The sequence below is a fragment of the Rhinopithecus bieti genome, unplaced genomic scaffold, assembly GCF_001698545.2.
Source record: "Rhinopithecus bieti isolate Rb0 unplaced genomic scaffold, ASM169854v2 scaffold_32264, whole genome shotgun sequence".
In the NCBI taxonomy this organism is placed as follows: domain Eukaryota; kingdom Metazoa; phylum Chordata; class Mammalia; order Primates; family Cercopithecidae; genus Rhinopithecus; species Rhinopithecus bieti.
The window spans coordinates 658,469-681,652 of record NW_016813984.1 but is presented as its reverse complement, the minus strand read 5'-3'; the positions used below and the strand labels follow the sequence as shown (position 1 = coordinate 681,652).

General features: G+C 37.0%; 1 protein-coding gene across 1 annotated transcript in view; it reads right to left on the bottom strand.

The window, feature by feature from the left end:
• UTRN (utrophin) overlaps nucleotides 1-23,184 on the bottom strand; it is a 604,813-nt gene that overhangs the window by 12,179 nt on the left and 569,450 nt on the right. Inside the window, exons 65-72 of the mRNA XM_017849334.1 lie at nucleotides 22,067-22,203; nucleotides 15,774-15,812; nucleotides 15,484-15,549; nucleotides 14,308-14,373; nucleotides 7,293-7,451; nucleotides 6,691-6,931; nucleotides 3,970-4,081; nucleotides 2,413-2,505 (exon numbers count right to left, since the gene is read on the bottom strand). Of these exons, the coding sequence (XP_017704823.1) occupies nucleotides 2,413-2,505; nucleotides 3,970-4,081; nucleotides 6,691-6,931; nucleotides 7,293-7,451; nucleotides 14,308-14,373; nucleotides 15,484-15,549; nucleotides 15,774-15,812; nucleotides 22,067-22,203 (913 nt within the window). The remainder of the gene's footprint in view (nucleotides 1-2,412; nucleotides 2,506-3,969; nucleotides 4,082-6,690; nucleotides 6,932-7,292; nucleotides 7,452-14,307; nucleotides 14,374-15,483; nucleotides 15,550-15,773; nucleotides 15,813-22,066; nucleotides 22,204-23,184) is intronic.

Sequence of the window (23,184 nt, the reverse complement as noted above, 5' to 3'; positions counted from 1 at the left end):
ACAATTGAAAATGTCCACCATGATATTTAAATAAAAACTTCTAAACATGCTTTGATGTACAGAATTTGTTTTTAACTAATTATTAAGGTTATTTAGGTACAAGCTGAACTAAAAAGTAATTTCCTTTAAGAATTTAATTCCAGCTCATAAAGACTATGATGAGGTTTTATCCACTTACTAAGTAATATACAACTGAAAATCTAAACCTCTAAATAAATTTGACCTTGAATTATAATTAATAAACAAGTTTTAATCAGTTTGTCTATTATGGTGGTTACAGAGCCTAGAAAATAAGCAAAAATCTGGTAGCATGTGAGCATTCACTGACCCTCTTAAGCTTTTGTGAGACTCTACAGAGTCGAAAGTGTGTCTATATGTGTTCACATGTGTGTGCACATGCATGCATGTGCTTTGTGGGGTAGGGAGGTGGGTGTGGAGACTGAAATAGTGTAAATGTGATTCTGCAAACTTTGAGAAGCATTAGAGTAAATCTACAAATAAAAACCTGGGAAACAAAACACTGGCAAAATACAAATAGATATATTCATGTGCTGGTGGAAACCATAATATATCTTTAGGCAAATATTCCTGAAAATTCAGAAAGAAACATATTTTTTATTTATTTTTGTTGTTGTTGTTGTTGCTGTTGTTGTTTTGAGACAGAGTCTCATTCTGTTGCCCAGACTGGAGTGCGGTGGCAGGATCTCAGCTCACTGCAACTTCAGCCTACCGGGTTCAAGCGATTCTCATGCCTCAGCCTCCCAAGTAGGTGGGACTACAACTACAGGTATGTGCCACCGTGCCTGGCTGATTTTTTTTTTTTTTTTTTTTTGTATTTTTAGCAGAGATGAGGTTTCACCATGTTAATCAGGCTGGTCTCGAACTCCTGACCTCAAGTGATCCACCTGCCTCGGCCTCCCAAAGTGCTGGGATTACACGCATGAGCCACCGCACCTGGTCCAGAAATATATTTTAAATAGCTGTTTTCATATTCTGCTAATGATGGCATTTTAAAAATTACAAAGTCTTATAAAATAAATAATAATTTTTAAATGAAGTCAATATATATTATTTATCTACACTTCTGATAATTTATAATCTCTTTTCCTCATTTCGGATGGCTTTTTTTTTTTTTTTGGGAAGGAAGTCCCCACCTGTCTCCCAGGCGGGAGTGCAGGGGCATGATCTCAGACAATTGCAACATCCGCCTCCCAGGTTCAAGTGATTCTCCTGCCTCAGCCTCCTGAGTAGCTGGGATTACGGGTGCATGCCACCACGCACATCTAACTTTTGTATTTTTAGTAGTGACGGGGTTTCACCATATTGGTCAGGCTGGTCTCAAACTCCTGATCTTGTGATTCATCAGCCGGGGCCTCTCAAAGTGCTGGGATTACAGGTGTGAGCCACCGCGCCCAGCCTGGGATGGCATTTTCTAAGGAGATGACAGAAAAGGGGAAAATAAGAGGCTATGCTTTACATGAATTCTTAGTTTAGTGACTGCCTTGGATTTAAAATCAGTTTAAGAGTAAATCTCTCTAAAATTACAAATAATGTCTTCATATCCTTTGAAAGATTATTTAAAATATAATTGTAGCACAGAGTAATTTATATATATTTATATATTTGTATGTGCATATATATATATTTATTTATATAAACAGTTTACTTGTATGTATATATTCTGTTAGAAACACCAGAAGTGTTTTAGGTGAGAGCTCAGCCAAAATTGCAAGGTGGCAAGATGCTGAAGACAAAACATTTGGAAAAAATGAATAAGTAAGAATTATTATATAATTTCCCCTGGAATTTGGTTATTTTCTGGCTCTTTGTTGTTCAGATGGAAATTTCACAGGGTCCTAATCTATGATGCTTTAAATTGTTTGGCCTTTATACAATGACTGTTTTATTCCACGAGAAAAGAAACCAGCAGGAATAAAAAGGGAAAATCTGAAAATAATCGCTTTTTGCACTAGAGTCTGATGACACTGGAGAACAATGTTTGAAGAAAAGAGAGGGAATTACACTAGAAAGGCTATTTTCATGTCTTGTTTGGCATGCCACTGGAAGTTTTTCTTTGAACTAAGATGTGTTCGTTATGATAGCTTGCATCGAAGAGGATGATTTCTTCTTAAAACCAGACTTAATTTTTATTTGTCTTCATTTTATCACCCGTCAGGCATACTGAAAAATCTCAAAGAGCAGAACTGTGTTGCAACCGTACTCCCGTGACTTGATAGTATCTAGGTTGAGCTTCATTTTCTTATATAATGTTTGCCTTATTTTCAAATAATATTCAGTCCTGTTTGTAATAAGGTTTTTGCTGTCTTAAGGAAGAAGGCGAAGGGCCGCGTGCAGAAAAAGAGAAAGGGAAGGAACACGCGCAACTGTGGTGTTGCGATCTTTCCTACTCACGGCAGCAAGATGGAAATGTGCTGTGGATCTGCTCCATGACCTCCGTGAGATCCGTGCTGGTGTCGTGCGGTGGGGCCAGCAGGTCCTCTCCCGCTGTGACAGCAAATACAGGGAACAACAAAGCTTCTCAAGTTAATGTCTAGCCTTCCACTAAAACCCAAATTCAGGAGGAAATGCTCCCACCAGCCTCTAAATATCAATGTGAAAAGAGTTCCCATTGGAAAGGACAATTTTAGGGGAATATACCCAAAACACTTTTGCTTGAGTGTTGGTAATATAATTTTATATAATGAACATGTACTAGATGTTTGTTTGTGTAGAAAGAATCCACACACCAGGGGACTGAAAATACAAGACTGAAAACAAGTAATATAGTCTTACTATTTCAGTGTTTGAATGAGAAATCTATTATTTTGCACCACAGGTATTTTTTCATACAAAAAAATAATAATCCACCAATTTCTTTTCTGTCCTCCTTTCTTTTGGAGACTTCAGCTTAGGCCAGTTTATCCTGCCACAAAAGTAAAGGCATCTTATGTAAGATACTTTTCACTAGGATGTATTTTCTATTCTATAATCAATAGTCAAAATAATTCTCTTATTTAAAAAATATGAAAATCATCTTAATATTTTAATATATATATTTTTTGAGACGGAGCCTCCCTCTGTCACCAGGATGGAATGCAGTGGTGCGATCTCGGCTCTCTGCAACCTCCGCCTCCCGGGTTTAGGTGATTCTCCTGCCTCACCCTCCTGAGTAGCTGGGACTACAGGCGTGCACCACCACATCCAGCTAATTTTTATATTTTTAGTAGAGATGGGGTTTCACCATGGCCTCCCAAAGTGCTGGGATTACAGGCGGGAGCTACCGTACCTGGCCAATATTTTAAATTTTTTCTGGTTAATGTACCAAAAGATATCCAACCAACAAATTAACTTGGTGACAATATATAGTTCTCAATAAAATTCTAGAATTTTAATTTAATTGATAACAAAATGTCATTGGTGAACACCTAGTTTACTAAGTCCTTCCTAGTATCAGTGACAGGTCCCCATGGTGACCAAGGATAGGCTACATGGGTCCTCTGCCTCTAATAGGACAGGCAGGATAATGTCTATGTGGACTAGGATGAAGAAAAGTGAATAAATGAGTTTCCAGACGTTGGCAGAGAAAACAATAATGTTTGCTATAATATTATTAGTTCTGAATATGTACCAATATAAAATTTTGGAGACAGAAAGGGTACTAAAAATATCATTCACAAAGCAAATAATTTAATTTCTTGTTCATTCTAAAAGGGAAGAGGAGGTTTTTTCATCTTTCACCAAAATTCAATCCACTACTACAGATTATATAAACAAATGTATTATAGCTTATTTGAAAATGTTTGCTTTTTGATATTGTTGAAATGGATTTGCACTTATTTAAGATCGAATACAAAACTCTTTTACTTCCTAAGGTGCTAGTGTGTAAGAATGTTACTTAACAGGAAACACAAACAAATGGCAAAGCAGAAAGCAGACTCAGTAGAGGAGCTGTGTGTTGGGGATACCGACCTGCCTGGTGGAACTGTGCGCCAGAGGCATCCAGATCAAGCGAGTAGCTCAGTGCAGAATGCTGAGGAGAAGCCCACGGTGAAACGCCATTGATTCGGGTATCAGATTCAGGCTGGAACCACATTCAGGGGTTAAAGCAGAGAAAAGATTCAAATAATCATAAGTAAAAACATTTCCTTTTTAACTTTCCTGCCCTCATCATGGATAATTAAATCATATAGAGGTCTTTGCCTTCAGATTTTTTCAATACATTTTAGCATCAGCGTGGTGGGGGCTTTGGTCCTTCTCTTTCCGCTTGGACACCCTGAAGAATCCACCTGGTTATGCTGCAAGATTTATTTATCAACATCATTTTTGTCCCTAAATTTTCTATTGTTTTAATGTTAAGTGAATTCATAAGCATATTTCACTCATATTTTAAACATCAGCACTGGGTTTCTAATACAGTAAATTTATCCAATTTCAAAATCAGCTTATATTTCAAGGCAATATTGAAGAGTGGTTAGAAGCATGATTATGGATTCAGATTGCCTGGATTCTAATTCCCACTCTGCCACTCAGAAGCTGTGTAATTCTGGGAAAACTATACCTTAAGTTCTTTACTTGTAAAATGGGGAGGGTAATAATAGTGCTGTGTTATAGGGTTTTGTGAGGGGAGTGAAGAATGACTATTTCTTAAATGGTTAGAAGAGCCTGACACCTAGTACATACTTCCTAAAGGCACTCACACAAATCTTCGATACAGTGATGGATATGCTGACAAGTATATGGTCAAATTAGAAAGTGTGAGCCACCATATAGGGAATGCAGATGTTACAATTTTTTCATGCAGATTTCTCCATTAAATCTATATTAGTTGAAGCCTGGTAGTTCTGTCAGTTTTTACTATCAGAGTTGAATTTTCCATCTACTTCTGGCATTCATCATGCTAAATTGTTTAGAAGAGATAAGAGCTCTGTAGTCTTGGATATAGAGAGCCATTTGGGTATCAGCTGTCTCTAAAAGCATTACTGTGCGATTCTCAAGGCACATGAGCCATTAGGCAGCACAGTCTAATGGGATGGAGGGAGTAGGGGAAGGCAAGGGTGAAGAGAAAAGCCTTTTGCTCTCCTGTGAGCATTAACCAGCCATGGCAAATATAGGTTTTGAGCACAGCTTCCTTCTGCAGCGATTCCATCTATGCACTAAGTTGTTAACACTAACACTTCATATTCTAAACAAGAGATTGCAAGAGAAAATCCATCCTTTACACAGCACCATTTGGATACTTCAAGTGCATGGAAAGAAAATGTAACTTTTCAATGTATGTGGCTGGCACTAAGTAAGACTCAAACATTCCGGAGGGCTTCAAGAAACCCACATCTTGGGTCACTCTTGGGAAACTCTTACTTTCCAAACATGTGAGATTGGGAGGCCCCGAAGTAAGCCTTCCACTGAACGGCCTCACCCAAATTCTGAAACACTGAGAGACATAGAGAAAAGTGTATGGTCAAATTATAAAGAGTGATCCATGTGTAGGTAAGGCAGAAATGACACTGTTTTGAAATACCCTGATAAGTTAAAAAGACTGAGAACAACTGTGAAAAGGTAGTTTTCTAAAATTTGAGAGAATCACTGGAGAGAAAGGTGTTCCTGCTTTGAGTCAATAAATCATTCCTGGAGAAAGGCACTTACTCCTATGATACCGCTTAGGAGCTCCACATAGCACAGGCTAGAGAGAAAGACAAAAGATGACATGCATGTTGATGTCAGGGATTCTTCAAGAGAGAGGAGCTCTTGGCCCCTGTGCTGGGACTCTACAGTCTCTGCACCTGCTGCAAAGGTCTCTTCACTAGTTCTGAGACATCACTCCTATTCCTGACTACTATGTGCCATTAAGCACTTAAATCCCTGCAGTGTGCTCTGTCTTTATATATGAAAGTATCTTGCTGTGATCTCTAACTAGATGGCAGGCACCAGAAAGGCAGAAACTGTATTGATGCTTCGTTTATATCCCAAAGAACAGTGTTTTTCAAAACTGAATGCAATAACCCATTGATGAGTTATAGAATCAATTTAGTAGGTTCTGACCAGCATTAAGAAAGAAAAATAGAAGGAAGAAAGGGAGAAAGGAAGAAAGGGAAAACAGAAAATAAGAGCTGGCATTTCTCTATAAAGGCAAGTATTATTTTGTATTCTCCATACATGTATGTATTCATCATAATGTAAATTGTATTTCTTATCATTCAGAAAGCTTGCAAGCAACTCCCATAAAACATGGTCCAGTGTTAGGAAATAATAGCAGCAAATTAATAACCATCTTTTACTCAATTTCTTGAAAATAGAAAACAATGATTCTTGGAGTCAGCAGTCTTGTCTCACTGGAAGAAAGCTTTAATGCTGATTTCAGGTCTCTTGCTGTTCCTTCATACAGAGGCTTCCCAGGTATAATTTAGGAAGATATATGTCGTAGGATGTTTTCTCTCAAACAGTTCAGAGCTGAGGCAGACTTCATTGTAAAACAAGACTGGGAAATTCCATTGTAAGCTGGGCAAACACATTTTTGTGTGCTAGTGAGGATGTATATGCTTACATGTAAAAGGAAATTTCTAAGCCAGTCTAAATTAACTACGGAGGTAAGAAACTGAAAGTGGACTTGTCTGCCTCTCCTGACACCTGGACCATATCCCAGCAGTGCACAGTTGGCCTGGGGAGGTGTGACACTGAATTCTACACACTTACCTGCTCCAGCAGCTGTCGGAGGCGGTGGAGCTGAGACTCCAGCTGTTTATTGTGATCTTCTAAAATCTGCATCCTAGCTTCCAGTCTACCTTTGTGCTGCCTGAGGAGTTTTGCTTCTGCTATAAGTTCTGAATCCTCAGATGTGTGATGGGGAGATACAATCGACTCTGGCGGTGAACCAACAGGGAGCCCCCTTCGGAGGTGCTGGTCCTTCAGCTGCTCATACTCCACCTGTAGATTTCTAATACAGAAAAAGGGAGAAACAGAATTACTATCATGTGCATTATCTTCTCTCCAAAATTGCCTGTTAAGTTCAAATTTAGCTCATGCTAGTTCCTCTTATATAAAACCGTGTATTAATAGTAGGATGAGCATGCATGAATAAAATTGTAGTTTTAAGCAAGTGTCCCAGCAGACATCATCACTGAACCCCCAAATGCTGCTGTATTGCAGCCAGCATCCCAGTTTGTTAATGTCCTCTAAAATTTTCACTCCACTGAGATTTCTTAGACAATAGTCTTGGAAAGAGAAGAAATGGGGGTTACAGTGAAATTCATATGAAAGAAAGGATGACATATTTCCTTCTTCCAGGCCTAGCACACCTTTGTTCTTCCTCTAGGTCAGCAATGATCCTCTCCAGTTCTCCACGTTCTTCCCTCTCTACTGACTTCAGGATCTGAGCTGGGCTCTGCGGCTGGCTCACCGGGGACTCTCCTCCGAGTGTCTGGCAATACTGCTGGATGAGGGCGTGCTCGTCTTCCCTAGCAAGACAAAGGAAACAGACCCAGAGGCTCACATCTGGATGGTGATGTTTTTGGACACAAAGGAAGTAGAAATAATGATGGACAGGATAGTGGCTGGGACAAGTTTGTCTTAGAGCTCAGTGTCTCCATGACCTCCCTTTTAAAACTCTAGGAAGAAGTTCATCTAGCAGAGCATGTATATTATACGAGCCAACATTTCAGGCTTTTCTTTCATCTAAAAGCTCTATCTCACAAACTTCAGAAGGGATATCTTAGCATAAAAAACAAAAATAAGGAAAAACATTTAGTGTAAAAGGTACTGTAGACAAAATCAATTACTCCATGCCTAAAGAGTTGATTAAAAGACTACTGAATTAAGAATCATCTGACTTCACTGTCTTCAGAATTTGGTTGAAAGTAATTTTGAAATGATTTGTAACCCATATGATGGGGTTTATAATCCTTCTGTTCTTTTATTTAAATAGCTCAGAACAAATCATAATTGTAGATATTTATAGTATCTCTACAGATACTTTATATTATTAGCAGGTCATTTTTAGGGTTGATCACTCTGCATTAGAACAAGAAACTACATTTAATACATGCAGGTTGTCCCATTTATCTACTTTTCTAATGAACTAGACATAGCAGTAACGTGGTTGAATTAGTAATTGACATAAGTGAACGTCTAACAAAGTTGATATATTTATGGCAAGAAAATGCTTTCCAGCAGACTCAGAATTTCTTCTCTTCTTTTAACAAGAGAGATCCAGTGAGATCTTATAAATATGCAAATACCAGATCTCTTGGCTAATGCTAGCAGGGCAGATGGCACCTGATCTGTTTTGATGGCTTTTGGAAAACAAGTCCTGGAATCGATGGCTTTACAGAATAGGGCAGCAGGAAAACCTCATGTCAGTTACGTAGGTATCAGAGTATCAAATGGAGCTATCTCAGGACTGAAGCAGCCCCTTCCTGTGTAAGCCATGGGGGTTGCAAACGTCCCTTAGAGACTTCTTCTGTTACTCTGGAGTCAGACAGCATCCTAATGCAGCCAGAAGGAACCTGGTGTGGTGCTAGCAGTTCCGGGCCTCCCTCATCTTCACCAGAGCCTTGAAATTACCTGTGCCCTTGAGCTGATGAGTAACACCTGATGCTGGGGAAGACCTCTGGTACTTGTAATTCTGATTTGAAAATTCATCTCGGTGTTACTGCAGTTTACTTTAACAAAGAAGGGACTTGAAATTGTATCAGAAAGTGGTGAATTCCTAGAAAAGATTTGTCCTAAGCATTGAGATCAGAGAGATAGATGAAGCAAATGAGAAAATTGAATATTTTGGTATTATGCTTGTCAAACAGCCAGAGCAAAAGTTCAGATGTGTCACTTGTTGATTTATTTTGCTTTCTTTATCAATAAACCCCCTCTTTTTCTCTCCCTCTAGGAATAGATAAATATAGATATATGTATGTGAGTACATATATATTTAAATAAAGGTCATATACTTTGGTTAAGACCACAATATAATAAGAAGTACCTAACCTGACCTTCTTGCTTTTATCAAATAAATTTTAAAAGAGGATGGGGTGGGACCCTTACAGCACAATTAGAAACTGGAAATAAGGAACACCAGTGGGTTAAGGATTGAAGTAAGCTGCGGCATCATCCTTTGATTTCCTTTCCTGGGAAAACGCAGCGTCCCTGGGAAACGAATGAAGGAACCTCTAGAAGAACCCCATGCTTGTTCCTGGGTTTAGAAGGATGAGAAGAAGAGAGTATGGGTACTGCACTACTGCAGAGAGCAGCATTTGAAAACAATCCAAAAGTTCTTCAGTTGCTCAGGTATCTAAATCAAACAGAAATCAGGCAGGGAGATATGGGTCTGTGTATGTGTATATTTTCCTCATAGGAAGTAAATGGCCAACACCCTAAACCTAGCTGTGTTATCCGGGACAGAAGTAAGCTGTGAGACTAACGGCTCAACACCACTGGGACACCAATGAGCTGCGGTGAATTATATAATGCAAAGTCAGTGATGCCTGGAGGCACCTCACCAAGTTCATGTGAAGAGAGAGGTGATAAAAAATGACAAAAGAACAGCTCTAACATATGGATAGGACAAATGGACAAAGCATAAAGATATAGTAGATATAAAATAAAACAGCAAAATAAGAGTTCAGTAGAACATCTTGTAAATATTTCTCAGTTCTCAGGATAAAAAAGATCTGAGTATAGAAACTAAAAAGACAGAGTACCCCAAAATAATAATGACAAAAGAAGCACCTTCACATGTATCCCTGGAAAATGTCTGTATTTTAAAGACAAAATATCACAAGCAATCTGCCAGAAATCAAAATAAAACAGTAAATCATGTTCAAAGGTGGAAAAAGGTTTAGCCTCCTATTTTCCATAATATTAAATGTCCAAAGACAATGGAGCAATATCTACGGTCCTAATCTACCCACTCACATGACTAGGCAGGTCATTCATGTGTACAGGCAAAGCACTTTGTACACATGGTAAATGAAAGAAAGAATGAGCAAGGATAATTCAAAATGGAACTAAAGTAGATGGTAATCTCAGGCATTACGATAAAAAAGAGGTAAACTAATTTTAATATTAGGTTAAAAAAAATTAGTTGGCTGCACACAGTGGCTCACGCCTATAATCCCAGCACTTTGGGAGGCTAAGGTGGGCAGATCACTTGAGGTCAGGAGTTCGAGACCAGCCTGACCAACATGGTGAAACCCCATCTCTACTAAAAATACAAAAATTAGCTGGGCTTGGTGGCAGGTGCCTATAATCCCAGCTACTCGGGAGGCTGAGGCAGGAGAATCTCTTCAACCTGGGAGGCTGAGGTTGCAGTAAGCTGAGATTGCACCACTGCATTCCAGCCTGGGTGACAAAGTGAGGCTCCATCTCAAAAACAAAAACAAAACAAAACAAAACAAACAAACAAAAAATTAGTTCTATGATATCTATCAATAACATACCTAAAAGAAAATAATAAAAATGGAAAGAAAACATTTAAAATAAGAACTAATATACGGACAACAAGAATTAAAAGAAAACTTGGGTCCCCTAAGCTACCTGGCTGACCTTGTGGCCATGATTTGACCACAGATCCTGGCATAGAATTCCTCCAAGATCACAAGCCACCATTATGCCCTCAGAACATTTACTACAGCACCTGACCTCGTGGGTTAACTTCAGTGCTTACTATTAATACCAAGTAAATTTTTGTTTTAAAGATTTGGAGACTGACTATCCATAATGAAACCAGCCAAAATTAGATTTGAGATGTATTTCTGTTGTCAACATTCATACAGATTCACTTCTCTGGGGAAGCTGATAAAATTTAACGTATTATTATAATTATCATCCCCACTATCATTGCATTCTTTCGTTATGGTATCTGGAAGACAGTTAAGGCAGTTTTCACAAAAATAAGAATTTAACAATCATTTATATAAAACATACAATTTTAGTTTTGTTTTTCACAGATTATTAGGTCTAAAAGTTGAATATAAAAATAAACACATTCTAGTTCTTAATTACAAATAGTAAAAACCAAGAACAAACTCTTTAAATGCAGATAGAACATGAGGTACTAGATCAGGGATATTAAACATCAATCGTATGTCTTGTGCTAAAATAGAAAATGTTGCAAAAATAATAGGTTTGCACAAACGAAATACCATTAGATAGAACATAATTATACTACAGTTAAGTCACACATAGTACACACGATCTAGTTTACAAAATTAGTACATATCAGATGACAAAAACCCATGATTCATTCAATGAGCTTTTGAAAGTAGACAAGACATAAACAAAAATAATAATTTTCTTTCTTTTAAGGATTGTTCTGTTCTAGGTTTCAGATCTGCAAACTGCAATGCCTGTGTAAACCACAGCCCGCCTCCCCATTCTGTCTTTCCAGTGTCACCCAAGGGCAGATGGCAGATGAAGCAAGACATCCTGATAGTTATGGCCCAAGGAATTGTCATCCTTGAGTTCCCGCTTCTGAGATTCCCCAGAACCGTCATGAGTCCTATCTTGTCCTGAGATGTCGTTGCTCAATTTTTCCTTCAAAAATAGTAGTATTCTTAACATGAATTTCCTTTTAAATTGTCCAGAGTCAATCGAACATACTCATATATCTAATTGTAATAGATATATGGGTGATCATGGACATGCCATATATCTAATTGTAATAGATATGAGTGATCATGGACTGTCATTTATCTTTCTAGATGTCAGATTCCTTGTTTATAAAATAGGACTCATAATAATGCCCATCCTAGGGTTCATAGGAGATTATTTGTCTCCTTGCATCATCTAGCACCTTGAGGTCACCTGCATTCTCCATTTTCAAAGTCAACACTACGGCACCTGCGGATCTCTCTCTGACCTCCGCCTCCATTGCCACATCTCCTTCTCTGCCTCTGGCTCTCCTTCCTACCCTTTATGAGGACCCTCAGGATTACATTGGGGCCACCTGGATTATCCAGGATAATTTCCCTATTTCAAGGTCCTTAATTAAAAACCTGTGGCAAGGTCCCTTTTGCCATGTAAAGTAATATATTCACAGGCTTCAAGGATTAGGATGTGGACATCTTTGGGGGGGCCATCATTCTGTTTACCACAAATGTCCTCATCATGTTCTTCTGATAGGACTTCTTATCTATTTCCTTTTTAGCCTATAAGATTCATGGAGACAATATCTGTATCTACAGACCTATTGCAGTATTGGGTGCATGGCGGTCGTGAGTTGATAAATGTTTAACAGGTTCTCCAAGATAAAAAGGCCTTGATTTGTGGCATTTGCAACTTCTGTGATTTAAATACTTTGATCATGGCCAATTTCAAGTTCATGACTTCACTGACTCTGGAACTGGGAAAATATACATATTTGCACACCACCTGATAGAGACAATGAATCAGGGGTATTCAATCTTTTGCCTTCCATGGACCACATTGGAAGAGGAAGAATTGTCTTGGGCCACATATTATATACACTAATACTAATGACAGCCGATGAGCTAAAAACAAAAAACAAAAAGCAAATCGCAAAATAATCTTATAATGTTTTCAGAAAGTTTACGAATTTGTTTTGGGCTGCATTCAAAGCCGTCCTGGGCCACATGTGGCCTGTGGGTTGTGGGATGGACAAGTTTATAATAAATAATCCCAAGGGCATAGATATTAGTGAAATGAAGTAAAATCATTAGGGTGTGCTGAGTTTTGAGAGTTACTTTTGTTTTTGTTGTAATCTAATTTATGTAATTGTAACTACATATACATGTACATAAATTATTTTTAAAAAGGCTCTGTTTGACAAACAGCTTACAAACATCCTGAAAATGTAACAATCAGCTCTCATGATTGGCTCCAGCATACCATTACATGGTAGGTATATATTAATAACAACTATCTGTTAGAGTTAATATATCTAATGACAGTATATTAAAATGTATTTGACTGTTAATCTTCTGACTTTTTTTCTTTTCTTTTTTAAAAAAGTTAATCTTTTCTGAAACAGCGCTAAATTTGAAAATAGTATTTGAGCGTTACCTTTACTGTGTTCACAGGGCGTGACAAAACATTTTAAAGAAGTAAGATTTTGTTCTGAATTATTATCTTTTATTTCCTTTAATGCTTTGGCTATGGTCAGCCTTGAGGAAATTTGTTGATTTAGGAGAGATTCAAGACACTTAACTACTTTACATGAAATGTATACTAGTAGGTTAAATATGAAACAAACATTATGAATACACTATTATTTTGATTTGGGAATTGTTCCACACTCAAGTACATGAATGATAATGTATAAACCTCTACCACATTACGGTCAAGTATTAAGATGCAATCTTTGAAATTTGAAATTGAAAAACCTCCTGATAACTTTTATTTATATGCATAATAATAAATAAAACAATGTTTAGAAAATATGGAAAGAGAACATTCTATATTTGAGCACTTAAAGTATTTAACCTCACATTCTCCATAGTTTTTTTTTTAGTGAAAACACCCAACTAGTATGTTTGACAACTTTTCTGTCTATTTCAAACCTTCCCATCAGATCCAAACCACAATAAAGCTTTGTAAGTCACATAAGTTTGACAGTATTAAGTCTTTTAGATATTATTCAGAATTTAAAATGTGAATTCCAGGGCACACACAAAAAATGAAAAGTTCAAAGTAAGATGACACATAATAGTGGGATAATCAGTGATAAAATATTTGCTGAGAAAGTTCCACAGCCAAGTGGAATATACACATATGGGGAAATCAGAAATAAAATAATTGGCTAGAAAGCTTTTTAGTATATAATACCTTTTTAGTATTCTAAAGTCAATGAGGCTTTTCTTAGTTGCTAATAAAATAAAACATTGGCAAAGGAGTTAACAGTTTTCAATGAAGGGTAGGAGTATATATCTAAGCACGTGTGGGTCAGAGTTGCTAAATGCAGATATTATGGAAAAAAATGTTAGCTAGTGGAAGGAAGAGGATTTCACAGAAAGGGCAAACATTCTGTCAAATTACCTTTGCTAAATTCATAAGAAATATAAAACAAATGGAATGAATAGATATACCTGCTATTCTAAATAAAACAATCTGATTTTCCTGGGGTATATGAGTTGACAAATGTAAGAGTTTTTTCATTAACTTATATGAAACAAAGTAAATAAACATATTGAGTTTACACTATCATGGCTTGAAAGCATAAAATCTATGCAGAAATTGTTGGAACCACACTTAATAATTTTGATTGGGGTCAAGATTCAGAGCCACGTCAGTGAAGATTGTTTCTGGCAGCCATAGTACAAGAACCAGCCTTCCTAGGCAGCACTGATTTCATGATTTACTTACACACTTCCTGTGGTGGAGCTGCTGTCAGTGAGAAAAGACCCATTGGTCCTTTCCATCTGTGCCAGTCTGAAAAATAAAAATAAGGAGATTAGACAACGTGGCCATATAGGACACGGTCAATTGGATGTACATCCTTAATCATTTTTAAATTGTCAAAATTCTGACAAAACATAGAAAGATCCAAATCTCCTAACACAATTGTAAAACTAAAACATTTCAGGTTGAGCTACCTTTCAATAACCACTGCCTTAATGCCTGTAGGCCTTTATCTTATGCTATGATGTAAAGTCTCCTAACTGACCTAATCTTCTAATTGAGCTCCCAGACCTAGGCTCTCCTTAACCTTCTAGTTGGTCTACATCGAAGTGAGGGTGACATTCTCAAACAAATAAAATGATGTTCCTCTTATGATAAACACTCTCCATGACTTCCTTTTAACTAAGGACATGATCCAACTCCTTAGTGGCTGTGTTTTTCATTATCAGACCTCAACTTTGTCTCTCCACTTTCTCACCTATTTCCCTTTCCCCCACCTGCAGTTCAGTAAACAAACCATGCTCTTTCCCAGCTCAATGCTTTTGAGTATATTATTCCATCACCCCAAGACTTTCCCCTAGAAATTCTAGTTGGTCTAGACCCAGTTCAAATGTTGCCATTTTATGATGCTTGAATTAACCTTTCTAGGCATAGCTAGTTACTACAACCACAGACACCTAGTATATACCACTTTTCTGAAAGTTTGTGCACACCATCAAGACCAGCCTACATATGATATTAGAGACTCTAAAATAAACCCCATCCTAAAGCATTACCATAAATTTAATTATATATTATAATTCATATGTGCACCATCTCCTGAGAATACCTGCAATCCCACTTTCATTCACTGAAACTAGGTTACAGTATCTAAATCCTGTTTGTACAGTGTTTGGATTCTCATTAGCTGGAGAATCACATCCTATTTAGGTTTACTTTTCATAGAATACATAGCAGGTGTTTGGTAAAGTACAAATTGTATCACGAAAATACGAGAGCCCAAATTCCAAATATACTGGAATCGTAACTCCTGCAAAACTGCATTCCTTAAATCAAGGTATATTAATGATATTAGATTAATTAGAAATAGATACACTCTGGGTGGTAGTGCAGTGGAGGGTTCTGATCAAAGTTTCTTACCGTGTGGCATATTGTTCTATTCTTGAATGGGTGTCATCATGAAACAGTTGAGGAGATTGTGAGAGGCTTTAAAGGAAAAAAACAAAGCAACAGTTTTATGCCCAAGTATTGATAGATGTTACGATTAGAAACGTTAGGTTACTTAAGTAATGAATTTGCCATGCAAACAAACCGCTAGGATTGTTACCCAGAACACAGAAGTATTATTTTAGACCAAGAGTTGAGTAAGACCCCCATGCTAATACCACTGATCAGAACACCTCTCCTGCACATGGGCTCTGAATACTCACTCATAGTGCTCTGGCCACATACTGATGAGTGTGATAGGACTGCAAAGAGGGGAGAGGGAGACAAAAGTCACAGAACAAACACTTTAGAGCAATTTAAGACAAAAGCACTGGGGGTGTGGGGAGATTCTCAATTATCTTCTGCTCATATATGTGGTTGCCCTGCGAGCCACCATGGGGAAATCAAAAGTAACAGAAGTAACAGTGTATTCTAGAGGAGTCACTGTGTATTCAAGAGTCTGCAGGGGCCTTTTCACAGATATTACAGGATATTTGTTACAGGATAGCAAACACATCTTTAAACAGTCGTACTGGGGAAAAAACCAGAATGCTCAAAAATAACTCAAAATTATAGAATAATTGTAAAGATAACATTCTATATTATACCAAGGGGGGATGCAATCATATTTTTGTTTTTCCTAGAGAAGAAACTTGGTTAGAAAGATGAAGTTAAAAATGACACACTACATTATATGTTGATGGCAGAGGTACAATAAAATTAGATTTTTCTGTTCTTCATCTAATTTTAAATGTAAACATTCAAACCCAGATGTACCCAAAGTACCTCAACCTCACAGATCCCTTGAACAAACATGCAACCTAGATACCACCCCTAGACCCCACCAAAAATGTCACATCATAAATAACACTGAAGGCAACTTCCTGAGATCATGATACATTTTCTTCAAAAAAATGTTTTTTAGAAGTTTAAACTATGAATTGATAAAAGAAAATTTGTTCTGCTTGACTCAGGGGCTTGTGTCTGGAGCCAGATCATTCGGTGTCACTCTTAATGCTGGGGATGTCGCATACTGCCTAGGAATTCCCAAGTCTCCATGAAATACTTTCGAAAACAACGGATCCTAATTAAAAGCTAGTTCCAACCCTAGCGTTCTGAGGAGGAAGGAGAGTAAATGAATGCAGAAAATGTAAAGTACAATGGAAATTATCTATTTAATTAAATAAAGTCTGCAAAAGCTAATAGTGATTGAAACAAAATTATTCCAAAACTTCTTGATTCTCCTATTTCTATTATACACACCTACTTAGGAAAAGAAAGTAGGTATGTATAATGCCTACTTTTCTCTTCATCTCCTATAGTGAAGTGCAGGTTGATGTCTGCACAGGAAAGACTTTTGAACATTATCTTATTGGGATGAAAAACTAAGACTCTTGAGATCTATTTTCAGAACCAGGCATTTATCCACACTATTTGTCAGAATATCTATACTTTCAGTAAGCTTAATTTATATATGTGCAAAATAGATACAATAACAATAAAACAACACAGTATTAGTCAATACTGCTTCCATGTCACTGCTCTTCATTAACCCTGAAATATGTTAAATGTCAGGTGAATGATACGCTGTATGCTTTCTAAAAACAGTAACTGCTAAAGAGATTATTTCTAAAATTCAAATGTAGCAAAACACGTGCCATGAACTTCAAATAGAAGAAAAGTGTATATATTTTTCATCTTAATCAACCTTGGAAAAGCTCTGTCCAGATTGTTTGACTGGTTATTGTGAACTTAATCCAGTTAGCACAAAAGTGATCCATGACCTAAGATGAGAATAGCCAGGGTAGAGAGCTGAACTGAAGGGTTTCTCAAGTTTTGTTATATATTTGAAAATTTTCTAAAAAAAGAAATAAAGATAAAAAAACCCTTGGGCTTCACTGACTTCAGAGAATTTTAATTTGTAGAATAAAAGATTAAACGATAAGCTTTTTCATTTGATTTTGAAAGGGGAAAAGAAGAAACTGCATAGAGAGAACCTATCATTAAAAGGGCTTGGAAATAAGACCAATGTGTGTGTTAGCCCAGGCTTCAGAATGCAGCCTATCTCTGCTCTCCAGCATGGGGGCTGAACAGGTGATTTTGTCAATCACACACTGATATTCCAGAAATCAGACTCTACTACAGATATTTAGATATTATAAGAAATGTAACCCAGGCCAGGCTCGGTGGCTTGTGCCTGTAATCCTAGCACTTTGGGAAGCTGAGGCAAGAGGATCACTTAGTATCACGTAAAATGCAACCCAGGCCAGGCTCGGGGGCTTATACCTATAATCTCAGCACTTTGGGAGGCTGAGGTGGGAGGATCGCTTGAGCCCAGGTGTCTGAGGCCAGCCTTGGTAACATAATGAGACCCCATCTCCACAAAAAATAAACACATTAGCTGTGCATGGCGTCATGATGCCTATAGTCCCAGCTTCTCAGGAGGATGAAAATTTTATCCAGAAGTTTAATCTACAAACTGATACAAGAAAACTTGTTCTGCTTGACTCACAGCCTTGTGTCTGGACACAGATCATTCAGTGTCAATCTTCATGCTGGGGGACATCCCCACAACTTCACACACTGCCTAGGAATTCCCAATCTTAATGCTGGGGGGACATCCCCACAACTTCACACACTGCCTAGGAATTCCCAATCTTAATGCTGGGGGGACATCCCCACAACTTCACACACTGCCTAGGAATTCCCAAGGAGGAACGCTTGAGTCTGGGAGGTCGAGGCTGCAATGAGATAATGAGCTGTGATTGTGCCACTGGGAAACAAAACTGGACCCCGTTTCAAACAAAACAAAACAAACAAACAAAAATATATATATACACACACACACACAATTATATTAATATATATACACACATATATACATTTGTATATATATAAACATATGTGTATGGATGTGTGTGTGTGTATATATATAATGGTTTCATATATAAAACTCAGACTTTGAAGAACTTAGTGACCCTTTTAGTGCCTTAAATTGTCAGTAGACTCTTCCTTGTTCTTTGTCTTCTGTCTTCTTCAATCCATTTGCCCCAGAGCAGGGTAAGTGGGATCCCTGCTGCTTTTACTTAAAGAACCCCCGTGACTCCCCATTGCTCTTAGAATAAACTCCAAACACCTTGGCATGGCTTAGAAGGCTCTTCATTGTATAGTTCCATTTTCTCTCTCCACTGCCATTTCTTGCCACTGTTGCTAGTTTTCCACCCCCGTTTCTGAAATTATCTTGCCTCCAAGCTTTTGAAAATGCTTCCTTAGACCAGAAACTCTCCCTCTCCAACTCCCACACCAAACACACAACCCTCAGCCCTATTAATCTTTCAGGTCTCAACTTAGCTGTCATACTTCCTCCCAGTCAGGTGCTAACTACAACCATAGTGAAACTTACATTGTATTTGGTTCTTGCTACAGCAAAGGCTTAAAAAAAAATCTTTAAACTCATTTACTCCCCTTTAACCAATACCAGGGAGAGGTGTCTATTCTACTTTTTTTAATCTTTAGGGAAATCACTCTATCTCTTTAGCCAATAATAATTCTCACAACTCTTGAACTACTTTTGTTACTATTTTAGCTTGTTCCTCAGGTTTATTTTCAATGGAGTATTCTTTAATCAAACTCTACTCATTTATTGATTTATTTTCTGAAAAATTTTGCATAGTTATAAAATTAATTGAATAAACCTTAGCATGGATTTGTTTACGCTCTTTTAGTAATAACTCATTTTCCCCATAAATCCCCTCCTCCATGCATGCATGTGTAATTACTGGGCAGAGGATAAAACATTACATTTTGCAAGGATGAAAAAGAAAGAAGCGAAAGAAAATTCTAATTAGCTTCATAAATAACTTTAACACATTTGCCACTTTGCTGGTTTTTCTCCAATATTCTCCTCCCACAAATAGGAGAATAAACAAAATCAAACTTTTTTATTACCCACTCACATAAATTGTGACACCAGAAGATTAAGCGGCCCTGTGCTAGAAAGGGCTCAGCTGAAAAGTGAACTATATCAAATCCCGAGAGCTTGGTCTAGGATTAAAAAAAGAAAACCTGCCCACTACATCCAGTAGTTCATAAATCTTTCCAATGAGGATCTTGGGGCATCTGATGCAAGCTCACACTCCTTCCTTTTCCTCTTGTTTCCTCTCACTAAAATGCTCATAAATTCATTTTCAGTTGAATTGAGGTGAGTCATTTTCAGAATTATACCCCAAAATCACAGTACAAAATTATTTGGCATGCTTTTCTGTTTTTACCTAATAGAGTCACTCAGAATAGGATGACTGATGCCAGTGACTATTTTGACATTGAAAGGCAAATTAAAAATGTTTTAAAGGATTATAAAATACGCATCTATCTGCATGATTCCTGTGAAGGGTGTAGGTATTTGGGATGCAAAATGCCAACGGTTTAGCAAAAGATTAAAAGGCACATCACTTAGTTCAAACCTATCAAATTATCCCGTAAATTAAAGCACCAAGTAATAATTTTGTGCCTCAGAATTATCCATTCCAAAGGTTAATTAGATGGGAGACAAAAAAGGTGCAATTTTGTCTTCATCCTAAGGCGTCAGCACAGTTAAAACATATATTAGATACTAAGACAAATAAGAATCTATTATCACACAGGCTTTTGAAGGAAAGGATAAAAGCATACCCACAAATCAAAAAGAAGACCAAAAGTCTACTGTTCCTGAATGTATTCGAATAGCTTTCTTTAAATTAAAATTGCTTTATTAAAATCTTTTCCAGGGGCCGGGCGCGGTGGCTCACGCCTGTAATCCCAGCACTTTGGGAGGCCAAGACCAACGGATCACGAGGTCAGGGGATCGAGACCATCCTGGCTAACACGGTGAAACTCCGTCTCTACTAAAAATACAAAAAATTAGCCGGGCGTGGTGGTGGGTGCCTGTAGTCCCAGCTACTCAGGAGGCTGAGGCAGGAGAATGGTGTGAACCCGGGAGGCGGAGCTTGCAGTGAGCCGAGATTGCACCACTGCACTCCAGCCTGGGCGACAAAGTGAGACTCTGACGCAAAAAAAAAAAAAAAAAAAAAAAAAAAAAATTTTTTTAAAATTATACTATGCAAAGGAATGTTTAGAAAGACATAGATCTTAATTGTACACAGTTTGATATCAAGTGGAAAGAATATATCTTAAGTGTATACAGTTTGTTACCAAGCAGAGTAATCATAAAGTTGAAATTTTTTCTTACATTCTGTATGTGTATGTGTTATACATGGACCTATCTAAATATGCATTTGCATTGTATTTCTTTCTGTATACACACACATGACACTACCTATAGAGGAAAAAAGGTATCTCCTATGCTTTGGCTGTGGTCTTTCTTCCATTTCTTAGCCATTCCACAAATAAAAGAGAGAAACCAGCACATAAGTTTACCAAAGTTTGAGGTCTAAGGGATTTTTAAAAAATCGATTTTGGTCTGCAGACCAAATAGTGTATTCTTCTATTTTGACATGTTTGAGACATTGACTATCACAATGCACTATAAACTATTACTATTCCCTGATTTTCTCTCATGTACAAAATAAAATGAACTATGAATTTGAAGGTTAAAGTTTCATTTCACAAAAATTAGACTTTACATTTTGTATACTTCTTACTACAATTTTCTCTACTTTTTTTAAAGTAGAAAACTTCACACTTTTGAGTTTCTCTTTTCTAGTCATCTGAGACCCTGTCTTTCTCTGACTGGAACTTCATTATGCTATACAACTAGGCACTCTGTTGATGATTAGTAATAAAAGTTCATTTTCCCCAAGATTCAACCACAAGAAAATGGCCTTAGAAGGAATATTTATGCTGACATATGAAAAGCAATTCAAAGATTTAAAATCNAGAGATGACCAACAAAAAAGATGACACCAGTGTGTATTAAGTTTGACATATTAATATATATTTTTAAAGCTTAAGGACACATGCAAGGTTAAAATTGAAATTTTTTTCTATTTTATGTAATATATGAAGCTATCTCAGTTTGCTGTCTTCATTTTCAATAAACATAATGTGATATTTTAGAATTTTAGCATAAATATCTGAATCAACAGATTAAGTATTATTAATAAATTGATATTAAAGAGATGCAAAAGGAGTATAAAACATACTATGAGAAATAGTAAAACACACCCCATAAGGGGAAAAAAAGGAAAATAAAAGAATGAAAGACTACATAATGCCACAATTTAGATATTTTAAAAGAAAAGCGATGATCAACAAAAGAGATGCCCAGTGTGTATTAAAGTTGACATATTAATACATATTTTTAAAGGTTAAGGACATGTGCAAGGTTAAAATTGGAATTTTGGCTGTGACATTGTCAAAATGAATAGTAAAATTCATGTTGTGAAGACTGATTCCAAGTTTAATCTACCTCCTCTAAAATGCAATTGGTATTAAACAATTTCTCTTGTGTTATTAACATGAAAAAGACAACATCATATATAAATGTTAATACTAGATTTAATATTAAAATCAAACTCACGTCTCTAAGTTGTCACCTTCAAGAACTGTCTGGACAGGCAGGTAACCAAGTCGAGGGTGTTTGGCAAAGTACTTCTTTGATCTGAACTTGTTCTTAAGCACCTTTGTGAAGTCTCGTACATCTTCCCCAGACGTTGTCTATAAGGTTGAAAACAATTACACTTCTCTCAGTAAATGGAAGGCAATAGCTATCTATAAAAAAATCTGAGCAGATGTAAATTGATGCAATTAAATGTCAACAGTTTTGGTAGTTTTATGCATTTTTGAAATAAAGCACAGTCTCATGAAAACACTTGGCAATAAGAACTTATCACTAAATATATACAGTGATAAGTTTATAATTTTTCATTCTCTGTTGAAAATAAACCATAACTAGCTCATTTCCCCAATATTTTAAAACTTGGGCCAAAAGTAAAATTAGTTTTGGAAATTTTCCAAACTAATTTTCCAAACTACTGGCTGGTGCTTATCACTAAAAAATTTTTAATTTGCTATTAATTTAGTGATGACAGAGTACTGTGGCTATTATATGGTTTTAACTAAGCTGAGTTAATGGAAATTAGCCATATAGCTGATGCTGGCTACACGCAAGCCAGCATATATTCTAGCGGGGAAAAAGAAAAGAGAATAAACAAGCGAGAAAGAGCAGGGCCATATTGGTGCTCTGTTTGGGAAGGAATACTGTCCATTTCTTCGTCCTTTCCTAACTAGGTAGACGTATAATTATTTTACCTGAACCATATTTTTAATAGTGGTATAAAATGTTACTGTTCCCTTAGGTATTTCTAAACGATTAGTTTGATAATCATTTAGGGTGATATGGACTAACACTACCCCAACTCCACCTACCCCATCATCCTATCCCATGAACTATTGCTCTCCAAGCCCCAGTTTTCTACTGTACATCACAATTCTAGTTTCTCTTTGCAATACAGATATCAACTGTGATCCTTCTGAATATGTGTTTAAAATATTTACGTTATCTGCATAGAACTTAATGAAGCCCATGATCCTCTGGTTCCAACTTGACTGCTCAACCTACCACTCATTATACCTCAATCCCTCCTCTTAGAGACAGAAAGAGAGAGGGAAGAGGACGAGAAGGAGGAGGAGGAGGAG